At 53.3% G+C, this 12,399-nt stretch overlaps 1 protein-coding gene across 1 annotated transcript; it reads right to left on the bottom strand.

The window, feature by feature from the left end:
* Nucleotides 1-6,806: 6,806 nt before the first annotated feature.
* Nucleotides 6,807-11,802, bottom strand: LOC102523033 (spermatogenesis-associated protein 31E1-like). Its single transcript, XM_032470842.1, has 4 exons — nt 11,155-11,802; nt 10,345-10,396; nt 9,713-9,773; nt 6,807-9,435 (listed from the first exon to the last, which is right to left on the bottom strand). The coding sequence occupies exons 1-4, from the start codon at nt 11,269-11,271 to the stop codon at nt 6,807-6,809; spliced, it is 2,859 nt and encodes a 952-aa protein (XP_032326733.1). The 5' UTR covers nt 11,272-11,802.
* Between the last annotated feature and the right edge of the window lie 597 nt (nt 11,803-12,399).

A 12,399-nucleotide genomic window follows, 5' to 3' on the forward strand; every position in this document is an offset into this window, starting at 1 on the left:
CTTGACAAGCACAGCTGACCTCCCACTGCGCCCTCCCCAAGATCGGAGTGTGTGAGCTAATGACAGCCCTACTGAAGGTCACTGGGTAACGCAGACAGTGTGCAAGGATCGACCAGTCGACTCTTCATTTAGTCTGTTCTCTACGTCTACTGATACGTCCAAGTGATTGATTTCTGCATCAGAACTCAAATACTTCTCCTTCTCAACTTGCCCTTCACACATCATCGTCCAACGGCAAGTGCTGACAGCTAGATGCTGCCTTCGCTAAAGCTTGTTTATTGACCACACTCCCCTCCTCTCAGCTTCCGGCCCCTGCGCTGGGAGACAGTGTTTCCCATCTGCCCACGCTAAGGCTGGATCACGGCGGTTGCATGGCCTGCTGGCTGGGGCTCCTTCTCAGCATGCCAGTTTGTGAGCATGATCAATGGTGTGCACCCTGGGAATATTGATCGGATGTTTAAGTTTGTCCAATATTTTCACTCCCCTGCTTCCTAGTCAAGTCACTATATCCACAAATTTAACTTAATGAGTCCATTTTTCTTTTCTTTCTCCAGAACTGTTTACCTGGTCCAAAACATCTCCCAGTGGATTTTCCATATATAAAACCTGTTTTTTTTTAAATTAGTAAATAAAACTACTGCCTCCAAATTTTGTCTTGAAAGCAGCAGGATACTTCCAACAATCTCATGTAAATGCAAACCACTGCATTTATTTCTTAATTGAAGTACAGTCAGTTACAATGTGTCAATTTCTGGTGTACAGCACAGTGTCCCGGTAATGCATATACATACATGTATTTGTTTTCATATTTTTTGTTGAAGATTATTACAAGATATTGAACATTGTTCCCTGTGCTATACAGAAGAAACTTTTAAAATATATTTTTATGTATAGTGGCTAACATTTGTTAGTCTCAAACCCCCAAATTTATCCCTTCCCACCCCTTTTCCCCAGTAACCATAAGATTGTTTACTATATCTGTGAGTCTGTTTCTGTTTTGTAGATGAGTTCATAGTGTCCGTTTTTTTTTTTTTTAAATATTCCACATATGAGTGATATCATAGGGTATTTTTCTTTGTGGCTTACTTCATTTAGAATGACGATCTCCAGGTCCATCCATGTGCTGCAAATGGCATTATTTTATTCTTTTTTATGGCTGAATAGTATTCCATTGTATAAATGTACCACATGATCCAGCAATCCCACTTCTGGCTATATATCTGGAGGGAACTCTAATTCAGAAAGATAATGCACCCCAGTGTTCATAGCAGCACTATATACAATAGCCAAGACATGGAGGCAACCTAAATGTCCATTGACAGATGACTGGATAAAGAAGTTGCAGTATATTTATACAATGCAATGCTACTCAGCCATAAAATAGAATTTAGTTTTATTTTGAAAACATGATAGAAATACTGGCGTAAACGTCTAAAAAAGAAAGTACCACTTTCATGATTGTGAGATGTTGTAGAGCATCTATAGGGAAGTGAGCTACTTAGTTAGTAAATAACTGGACATCAGAGGACGTCCGTGGTCACTTTGCATTGCTCCGTGGTTCAGGAACGTAAGAGAGCAAATTTCAAAAAATTAATAGCTATTTTTGTAAAATACTTTATAGCCTGAATATACTTTTTCTTAATTTAAAAAAAGAATCAGAATATACATGTCTATATATGTGTAAATGAATTGCCTTGCTGTGCACCTGAAACTAACATTGCAAGTCAACTGCACTCCAGTAAAAAGTAAAATAACAAACACGCCCACAGAGCCCTCGCGTCAGCTCCGTCGTCTCTTCTGAAGGAGCCCGGACACCGCTGCCCCAGAGAGTGGCCTCAGAGACGTAACCAGACGTATCCTTGACGTCTGTTCACAGTCTAGGTGTTACCACATCAAGGGCAACAGACATTTTACGACCAATGAGGAACATGTAGTCTCAACTAAGTGCACAATTTGGGAAGCATTAGGCAAACAATGGGACCTCTATTATTATTATAATAGAAATTCTGATTAAATATATGCTTTTTAAAAACAGGTGTTAAAATGCCAATTCCCACGTAATTTGAGGTAATACATATTTCAAGCACCAATTAAGCAATGTATTTCCTAAAACTTCAAAATTCTTTTAAGCAGCATATCCGTTTTGTAGCCCTGTAATAATAAATACATAATAAATATGAATTTCCCAAGTGTTGGAAAATGTGCATTTCTTAGAATTGTGTAATATGTGACTCCTTCTAAATGTTCAGAAGTGTAAGCTATCATTGCTGAGCATTACGGTTTTTTTCATATTCTAGAGACATGTAGACAAGCGTCTGGCTGCACTGCCACATTTGAAAAGGAGAAAAATAAACGTCATTTAATATTAAGCAGTAAGTACAAGTATGCTAGAGGATGTAGCAGAAATATTGCAAAAATCTGTCTCATTTGTGAGAAGGCCTCATGTGTTGGACAATTGCATCACTTAGAAGTAGAGCAAACCTCTCAAGTCTGGCACCAGCTGTTCTGCGCAGTGAGAACGTGCTGCCTGCACGGCTGGCGAGCAGGCGGCAGGTGCCTCTCGGCTGCTTCCTTCCGCCCTGGATCCCACTTGCTGTGGGCCTCCCTCCGTCAGGCCTCCAAAGGGAAGAAGTCACTCGGAGTGCAGGGACTTGTTCGCAACAAAAGTAAAAAACGGGAGCCCCTGATGCCGTTTGACTGGCAGTCCCTGGGGCTGGGGAGACGCGTTCCCTCATGAGAGGCGGGCAGAGTTTTACTCCTTTTCAGAGTTTGTCATTCTTTAAACTGTGAGTCAGAGCTCGAGCTGATGAAACCCTGTGACAGGTTTTGCAGGTTTCCATGCGGAAGAGCAGCGGTTTCTGGGGAAGGCTGCTGTGGGAGGTGCCTGTGTGAGGCCGGCGTGGTCTGCGGGAGGGCTCTGTGTGCGGACCCTCGTTTCTGCTGTGGTCGGCTTACGACGTTGTGTTCATTTCTGGTATGTAGCATAGTGATTCGGTTACACGTACATACGTACATGCATATGTGTGTGCCTTTTCATGTTCTTTTTCACTATAGGCCATTTCAAGGTATTGAATATATATAGTTCTATGTGTTATACAGTAGGACTGTGTTATTTATCTATTTTATATATAGTAGTTTGTATCTGCAAATCCTGAACTGAGGGGGGGTCTCTGTGTGGGTCTCTGTCGGAGGTCTCTGTGTGGGGACTCCTAGCGCGGGGCCTCCACTGCTGGCCTTACCGCACCTCACGCAGGTCAAGGGCAGAGGGACTTGCCCCTTCCTGTTCCTTGCTGTTCTAACGGTGTCCCCTCCATGTGGCTTCTCCCTGCAGGAGCCTTGGGGTCCCCCCACACCAGCACTCACCTGTCGGTGGCCCTGAGAGGATGCAGCGGCAGCCAGGCTCAGGGTCCCCACTCTGTTCCCTCCTCCCATGAGCTCCCAAGGGTGGTCTGTTGGCCCGAGTCCCAGTCCCTCCCACAGGTCCTGAGCCCACCCTGCAGGATGGGGCCCGAGGCAGGACCTGGCTCCAGAGAGAAACTGCAGGCCTGTGCCTGCTCGCGCCTCCGCCCCGGGTCCCAGTCCCATGAGTAGGGGTCTTGACGGGCGTGGGGGCAGGGCCATCCCTGCTGTCACCTGGATGAGGGGCCCCTCCTGGAGCAGGACTGGCCGTTGTGGGAGTGACTGTGACACGAAGCACCGATCGCTCTAGAGCATTGCTCCCCCTCTCCCAGCTTCCGTGTGGCCGGGCCGGGGAGGAAAGCCGGACGGCACCCCAGTCGCCACAGGTCACGTCCGCCCGCTGTGTGACAGGTCCTGTCTGCTGGCCTCTTCCCGCTCCGGGCTCTGGGTCAGCAAGGCTGAGAGCCAGGTGAGACTTGCTAGGACCCCGGGACAGTCTCCGGGCCATTTAAGTCCCGTCTGTCCCCTGGGAGCCTCCTTGGGCCCCGTGTGTAGGTGAAGGCCGCAGACCGCCAGTCTGTCCCGAGCTCCCTGTCCTGTGAAAGCTTATTACACACTCTGGAGAAGTGAACCTTCTTGCTGGAGGCTTTGCTGCCTCTGTGAGCCTGGCCCTCAGAGTAGGAGCTGCAGGTGGCTGCCCTCTGGGCTCAGGGAGCTGGAGGAAGGTGGACACTCCGGGGTGAGCCCCCGGGCCCCATCTTCTCCCCTCTGGGCCTGTAGATGGTGGTGGGATGCGGGCGCCCTGTGCCACCTGCCTCCTCCCCATGAGCCCCCGCTGGGTGCCCAGTGTCCCACCGTCAGACGGTGAGGTGACTGCACAGAGTCACAGCCCAGGGGGTGAGGTGGGCACTGTGGGCAGGGCTGCCCCCTCCTCTGGGGCAGGCTGGACAGGCCCTCGGAGGTCTTGGGGCTCCCGCCGCACACGCCCAGAGCTGGGGGAGCTGCGCTCCAGATCTCGAGAAAGGCGGGGGGGGGGCCACTCCCGGCCCATCTCAACCCAGCTTCACGGGGAGGGGAGGGCTCAGGGCAGGTGTCACCTCTTCCCACCAAGACGTGGTGGGGGTGGGGGGCAAGGTTTCTCCCAGTTCTGGATGCGGGGCCAGCACTGCCCCTGACCCCCTTCCTTAATCTGCCATGTGAACTTGTCTCTGACACTTTCTGGAGACTGAGGGGAATTTCAGCCTCTGCAAACCCCTCCCCTCCAGCCGCACAAGTTCAAGGTAGAGAGCACGTGGGGGGGAGTAAGGCTGAGCCAGATCGTGGGAGAGGGGAGATCTTTAGGCTTTGTTCTCCGTGACAGGCCCTGGATGCTTTCATTTGTTTCTGTAATGCTGGTATTGCGGGACTTAAAGGAGCAACTGGGGTGAGGGTGAGAATTCCACGCTGGGGTCAACCTCCCTCCATGGCCCCGTCGTCCCTTCTGGAAGCCAAAGCAAGCACTTGGCTTCCCTTCCCTGCCCTTCTCCCCAGCAGGACACAGACAGACGCCACACCTGTCATGGGAAAAAAATATGTATTTGGGGGGAACAATAAAAGTTGTGGTTGGAAGGAGCCATCAGCACACAGAGGATGTGCTGACATGGTAAGGAACAGATTTTCTCTGAATGTACTTAATATTTTCTTGGGCAAAATCTGTCCTACCAGGAAAGAAATGAGGATCATGTTTTGATAGACAAGAAGGAGCACATTTCTGAGGACAGCACTTTGGGTTATGGGGCAGGTGGCCTGAGGCACCTGCCACCCTTGGTCCATGCTGGCAAGGTCTGCCTGGCTCCCTGAGAGGGAAGGCACCCTTGCCACCCCAGTCTCTGGTCTGCCTGGTCTTGTCAAGATAGCTGTGGTCCTTGTGGCTGGCTTGGTGACTGGAGTCCATATCTCTCCTTACTCTTCTCTGTTCTGAGGAGCAGAGAACCCCGTTGTAGTGGGAATGTCCACCTCCTTGGACCTGGACTGGTTCTTTGTGCTGACTTACCTCCAAGGCATGGAGTCCCAATTTGTCCACCAGGATCTGTCCAACAGCTGTGGCGATTGTCCGAGCATCAACAGTCGCGCTGTTCGTAACAAATCTGCCTTTGTTGGGCTCCTGGCGCTGAGCAGTGTTTGACGCAGGCTTGCTTTTTTGAAGGAAAACTTCCTTTTCTTTGCCTTTTTTCTTGGGAGTAAGGCACTGAAGATAGTGCCTCATCCTTTTACTGAAGTGGCCTTCTGGTGAGACGTGCCCCTTCCCTGGCTGGAGGTGTTTACTGCCGAGGGACTCCCCAGCTCCCCTGGCCAGGGGAGGAAGGCTCCGCCCACTGGCTTGGGGAGCTCTCAGGCCTGAAAACCTTTCTTCGTGCTCTCCCAGTTTGCTTCTCCAGTCCTCCTCCTCAGCTGGGGCAGGCACCTCACTCTGGGCCTCTGCTTCTTCGTCCTCTTCTGGTTGGAGCCTCTTAAAGGCCCTCCAGTCCTCATCTTCCCCTGGTCTGAGCCGTGCACAGACCTCTCCCTCATCAGACGAGGCCATCTGGCCCCTACACAGGTCCTTAACTTCTGGTTTCCTGGGTCCCTGTGGTCCCTGGATGCTCTTCGGTTCTTCGTGCTCTCCTGGTTGGAGTCTCCTACTAGAGCCCCTCCGCTCATCAGCTGGGGCAAGCACCTCACTCTGGGCCTCTGCTTCTTCATCCTCTTCTGGTTGGAGCCTCTTAAAGGCCCTCCAGTCCTCATCTTCCCCTGGTCTGAGCCGTGCACAGACCTCTCCCTCATCAGACGAGGCAATGTGGCCCTTACATGGGTCCTTAACTTTCGGTTTCCTGGGTTCCTGCTGTCCCTGGATGCTCTTTGACTTTTCCTCCTTTCCTGGTTGGAGTCTCCTAATGGCCCTCCACTCGTTAGTTGGAGCAGGCATCTCACTTTGGTTCTTATATGGGTCTCTAAGTTTGGGTTTTCTGGATTTTTGCTGTCCCTGGCTACCCTGTCCACTTGTTTTGAGGCCATATAGCGCCTGGAAAGCTGGTGCCTCCCCACTAGCATGTGCCCCTAGGGGACTGGACGGGAACCTACAAGAAGCCAAGATGTCTGCCACAAGGAGCACATCAGTGTGAGGGCCCTGAAGGAGCACTTTAGAAGCAGAGTCTTGGAGGAGCATGCCGGTGGCATGGTCCTGAAGGAGGTTATCAGTGTGAGGATCTTGACGGAGATCACCAGTGGCATGGCCTTGAGGCTGATTCTTTGATTTGACTTTGCTTCTGAGCTCAAACTCACTAGCCTGTGTTTTAAGGCGTGGCTTCTTTGGATCTTGGGCAGCTGACTTTGTTGGTGGTGACGAACTCTTACAAGTGGCTGGAAACCCTGATCTCCTCCGATCCACGTCAGAGGTTTGGGATTTGGCCAGCACGCTGGGTCCCGATGTGACTTCCCAAGCAGGATCCTCCTCCCCCTGCGCTGCCTCCAAGGCCTGTCTGGCCCTTGAAGATTGGGACTGTAAGTCCCTCTCCAGGATGGCAGGCACTCTGGCAGGGATCTCGTGAGGCCCGACCCCAACTCTCTCCCCTTGGCTTATTCCTGGTCACTGTTGAGCTTGAGCTGGCCTCTGTGTTGCTTTCCTTGGCCGCCAGGGCAGTCCCCCTCTGCCAGGTTCTGCCCATGGGGCTGCGTGTGAGTGTCTGAGAAGGTGGCCCGCCCTCCTGACGAGGGGCCTCGAAGGGCGCCTGGCTGTCCCTAGGTGGGATCTTCCCCAGGGGCCTCTCAGTCTCCCTGCACACAGGGGAGGGGGCAGGGAGGGGACTCATCAGGGTGAGACGTGACTCTCCTGTTGTCACTTTCTCTCCCAGATGGGGCTGAGGTTTTCCCAGAAGTGTGGCAAAGCTGTCTTTCGGGTGTGCCCCAGACTGCCAGGTGGCTGAGGGGGCAAAGGTGGACCTTGGGAGGGACAAGGGTTGAGCCTCATATAGCTTAAGGTTAATGGGCTCAAAGTCCTGGGGAGGCAGGCCCCACCTGTGCCTTACTCGGTATCTTATGATATGTGCTTCTAGCATCTGTTGAATGCTTGGACTGAGGAAGGAAAGCTCATGGAAGGTGTTTACACAGGGTTTCCGGTGCTTCAAGAATGCACGGTTTCTCATTTCCTTGTGAATGTGGGACTCAGAAGAACCATGGCTGGCCACAAGCCAGGACTGGCGCATGCTCACAGGAATCAAACCCTGGTTAATCTGCCCCAACTTCCTGCCCAAATGGGCTCTCAAGACTTTTTCTAGGTGTCTTTTATCTGGGCCCCTGGATAAGTAACGTCCTATGTTACTCTTCAAAGGCCTCATCAAGCATCTTTCTGACTCCTTTGCAGAGCTAATTTCTAGAAACTGCACAGGGAATCTGGCCCTGGAGCGATCTTTCGAGATCCTCCTCAGACACGGCTTTAGACCCTTGCTGAAGTCCTTTCCTGGTTGGAACTCTGTTTGACTCTGCCTGTGGGATCCTCTGTGGCACCTGTGCCCTGTCTTGTGTGGTTTCAGGCTTTTGCCCACAAATGTAGGGGGCCGCCAGGGTTCCTGCTTGCCCTGTGTCTGGTAAGTCCCTGAGAACTGGCCCTGAGGTGAATTCAGTTCCAGAGTCAGTTGGATCCTGCAGGGCAGGCGACTCCGGAGTTGATCTTTGTTGAGCCTCTTTTGAAGATGTTGATTCTGGAGATTAGGGCTGATTAAGCCCCCGTGAAGAAAGGAGACTGACCTCTGGGCCGGGGAGGCCCCCCTCTCCTGGGGAAGGCTGGGAATGAAGACCTCCTGAGATCTTCTGACGGCTGAGGGTGGAGGCCTCCCGCTTTGCTGCTGCTGCTGCAGCTGCAGGTGGCATTCCCGATGCTGAGTTTCAGGTGGGATAAAAGATTGTGCCTGTTTCTGGAATGTAGGGCAAGATGGCCCATAGGTCCTCATCTGGGGTGAAGAAGAAGGTTCGAATAGGAGAGAAATTGGAAGGTAGGACTGGGCCTGGATCTCAGCCCGAGGAGCCAGGGGTGGGGGCTGGGACTGAGGCAAGTTTTGAGTGAAAAGCTGGGATTGGGTCCCCAGGCCGGGCAAGAGTGGGGCCTGAGAAAGACTTAAAGGTATACTGGGTTGAATGGAAACGGGAAAGCCATTAGACACTCCGTTGAATAAAACAGAGGGTGCCTTCAGTTGAGAAGAACTAGGAACAAGGGCTGAAGCCACCAGGGACTCACTGTGCAAAGAGGGGAGGCCCCAGAAGAGCTGGCTGTATTTCTGCTCTAAGTGGTCCCTCAGGACCTCAGGGCGTGAGAGTTGCTGAGGACCCGACAGCTGCTCTGGTTTGTCTTTCATGTTCCAGAAAGACTGAGGGGCCGTGGTGTTCTGCTCCTCGCCCCCTGACCACCACGTACTCCCTAGAGAGTTCAGATGGTAGTCAGAGCTCACTTGTTCTGCGAATGACCCACCCTTTTCTTTTTCCTTCCAAGTCTTAAGTTTTACTCTCTTGGCAATTAGCATCTCCAGTAGCTTCTGGACGTCCGGGTTGACAAATGAGGGGCTACCAATCTCTACCTGCTTATTTGTGGGGTCTCCCCAGAACGGGGCCTTTGCTGGGTGGTGCTCTTGCTGGAACTTTGATGAGGTGGGAAAGAACAAGGCCTTGGTGGTCTCCCAGCAGCAGGAGAGGAACGAAATGGGGCAGCTTATGCACCCAAGACTCCGGACGGCTGGGACGGTAGATGACAAAAAGGAGTTACGGGAGCTCTTTGGGATGGTATCCAGTGGGGTCATCTTCAAATCGGACTGGTCTTGAGGGTCTGCTGACAGAGTGGAGACCAGAGGTGGAGGCCCCTGGGTCAGAGGAGCAGGGGAAGCCAACAGGGTCATGGCAGGAGCAGCCTCTTTTGCAGACTCCCTGCACGGCTGCTGGGCTCCAGCAAGCTCTGCTTTGCACACCTTGTCAGGGGGCTCTTGGTGGGATTGCTGATGAAAGCCGCCCTTGTCAGGGGACCTCCCCAGGTGGCTGCGGGAGACAGGAGGCACAAGCTGCAGCCAGGAGCTGGCAGGCCCAGGACAGCTGGGCAGGCCAGGTGGGGGTGGGCAGTCTGCGGCCCATGGCCCTCCATGGCCCCCATGCTGACTTCACAATGCTCCTGCTGTCCCTCCCTCCCCCTAGGGCTTTAGTCCATCCCCTATCCCCAGGGCTCCCCCTCCCAGGTCAGCCCCAAGCTGCCTGCAGCCCTGGGGTCACCCCACAGGCTCCGGGAGGAAGGAGAACCCGGGAGAGGAGAGGAAATTACCTTTGCAGAAGTAAAACCAGGTCCCGAACCTCTTCCAGCTCCTCCTGACAGTCCCTGCAAGCTGGAAATCAGGAGGCTGGGTCGCGGGGTGAAGGTGGGAGCCTAGGGGCCTCGCAGGAGGCCGAGTGCCGTGTCCCTCTCTAGGGGACATCACTGGGAGGCTGGAGCCCAAGCACCAGCACCCAGGGCTGCCTGGTCCCTGACAGTGATGGAGATAGCTCACGAATGGTTTTATCGTTTACAAAGCGCTTCCACATCCATCCCCCCCGCTGTCCTGCCAACCGCCTGTGGGGGCTACAGGGCAGGGGTCACCTCACGGAGGGATCTGAGCAAAGTTTAACAGCACAGTTACACCTGGAGGTCCCACCTCCCCGCCCAGGCCCCGCTGGCCCCCTGCGGCCCGCACGCCCGCGGCCCACACCCCTTCCCAGGCCCCTCACAGCTTCGTTCTGAGCGCGGAATCTGGAAAGTATCTGGGTTCTGCTCTCCTTCCAGGACCCGCCCTGAGGGTTCGGTTTCTGAGGGACAGACTCTGCCGCTGGCATCCTCGTCCTCGGAGACCGCGGAGCTGGGTCCTCAGGGCCCGGGGGTGGGGGCTGACTGTCGGGCACACGGGGCTGAACAGAGCTTACCTTTCAGAGCTCCGTTTTTCTTCCGACTCCTGCCCCTGCCCTTCGGCGGATGCTGAGAGACAAGGGGGAACAAGGGGCTGGGGCCCGGCTCTCACCCTGCCCTCTCCCGACAGGCGTCAGACCCGCGTCCACGCACAGCACAGCTTTCTGCATCTAACGGGGCTCTGTGGGTTTTCTCCCCTTTCACTCTCTTTTAAAGTGGATAAAAGTACTTTCTGTTTTCCTTCACTGGAGAACGTGAAGAAGAAGGATTTTCTACGCGAGGCCCACCCTGGATTTCTTCCGTCACTGCTCCTCTGCTCAGGAAACACGCACTCCGACCTGCAGGTGCGTCTGGGCTCCGTCAGGTGGGCCCTGCTTCCCGAGGCCAGGGCCCCCCTGCAGCCCCAGTCAGAGGCTCTGGGGGTCCTCAGCACTGCCCTCAGATCAGCCCTGACCAGGGAGAGTCTTGTCCCAGCCACCTGTTCACGGCCGGTGAGCCGGGGCTCCGGGGCCTGACCGCTGGCTGAGGCTGAACTCCCAGCATCCAGCTCTCGGCCACCGGTCACTGCGTTTGGGACTCGCCCTGGAACCCTCTACCCTCCCTGGACGACTGGCCTGAGCTCTCTGGCTGGAAATCCCGGTGCCCAGTCCAGCCCCTGCCCAGCCCGGCTGGTCCCTGAGGGCTGCTATTCTGTTCTTCCCCGAGAATAGGTGTCCTAGCCTTTCCCACCTCAGGAGGCACTCTCCTCGACTCAGAAAAGTGGAAATAATGATAGGAAAAAGGAGGGATAATCAGGTGCTTTTGGGTCCGAGCCAAGCGTTCCTTACCTTCCTGAAGCTTCCATGCTTCCTAGGAGGTGGTGTGGGTGGACCACCCTGGAGGTAGGAGATTATTAGGAAGAAGAGCCCCAGTCCGCACAGGGCGCCCAAGATGATGTCGGCCATCCAGTAAGTGCACCTGGAGCTCTTCCAAGAGGCCTTGAACGCCTTCTGGAGGGAAGAGCGAATTCTGCATCTCTTTCCTCTGAAAAGCCTTAGCACTAAAACGCACTGTTACCCTCAGGCAGGTGAGCACTGAGAGTGACTGGGGAGCTGGGGCCCCACGCTTCACATCACAGAGCCGTGGCCATGTCACAAAGGGCTCCTGGGGGAGGGGGCGGGGACAGAAGAGGGGGAGGCTGGGCCACAGTCTCCCCGCCTCCCTGCCCCGCAGCTCTGTGCCTTCACCCTCATGGACCTTCTAGGCCTGAGTCAATTTTCTGTTCCTTTCTCCTGGAAGCCAGCTATTCCCTGGTTCCTCGGATCTCTGGGAGAGCTTGGCCTGAGCCCACCAATGTCACAGCCTTTGAAAGTCTGAAATTCTTCCAGGGGTTTGGCTATTTCCCAGGGGTTTACACTCTCCTCCTCTCCCCTGTCCACGATTCCACTGTTTTTCCACCTCACATGTTTACACTTACGGTGCACTTCCTCAGCAAATTTCAGTTAGACAGCCCAGTGTTAGCAACTCTAGTCACGTTGTACGTCAGATCCCGAGACCGTCTTACCGTAGCAGCTGGTGCCCTAGTACCAGCCTCTTTTGTTTCCCCCAGCCCCGGTCCCTGGCAGCCACTTCTCTGTTTCTGTGAGTTTGACTTTCTGGGGAGTCGGTTCCACATACAGCTGGTAACAGGCAGTGTTTGTCTTTCTCTGTCTGTCTTATTCCACGTAGCACGATGTCCTCTAGATTCATCTATTTGTTGCAAATCTCAACTCCGTTTTTCCTATATCATGAGTGTTTTACTTTCATTCAGCCCAGATGAAACTTATACTTAATTAGTTTTGAATTCTGAATTTGTCATTGTTTCTGTCAACTTTTGTCATTTTCACTCAGAATAATTGACACAAAGATTCAAAGTAATGATTTACTATTTAAAATTGACAAAACTGAGTATAATAAAAAGATAAATAATTAAACCTCCAAATGACATGTTTTATGTCAGTAGCATTCTACTTCTGAACTTAGAAAAGCTTAGAACAAAGACTTACAGGATGTGCTGTATACATGTGTGCGCGCGTGCGCCCGCACGCACACAC

The sequence above is a fragment of the Camelus ferus genome, chromosome 31 (assembly GCF_009834535.1).
Source record: "Camelus ferus isolate YT-003-E chromosome 31, BCGSAC_Cfer_1.0, whole genome shotgun sequence".
Classification (NCBI taxonomy): Eukaryota; Metazoa; Chordata; class Mammalia; order Artiodactyla; family Camelidae; genus Camelus; species Camelus ferus.

Excerpts from the sequence above, each read along its gene's own strand:
- LOC102523033 (XM_032470842.1), bottom strand. The coding sequence starts at position 11,271 with ATGGCCGACATCATCTTGGGCGCCCTGTGCGGACTGGGGCTCTTCTTC. Across the intron at positions 10,397-11,154 it reads AGCATGGAAGCTTCAGGAAG|CATCCGCCGAAGGGCAGGGG; the intron begins GTAAGGAACGCT and ends CTTGTCTCTCAG. Across the intron at positions 9,774-10,344 it reads GAAAAACGGAGCTCTGAAAG|CTTGCAGGGACTGTCAGGAG; the intron begins GTAAGCTCTGTT and ends CCTGATTTCCAG.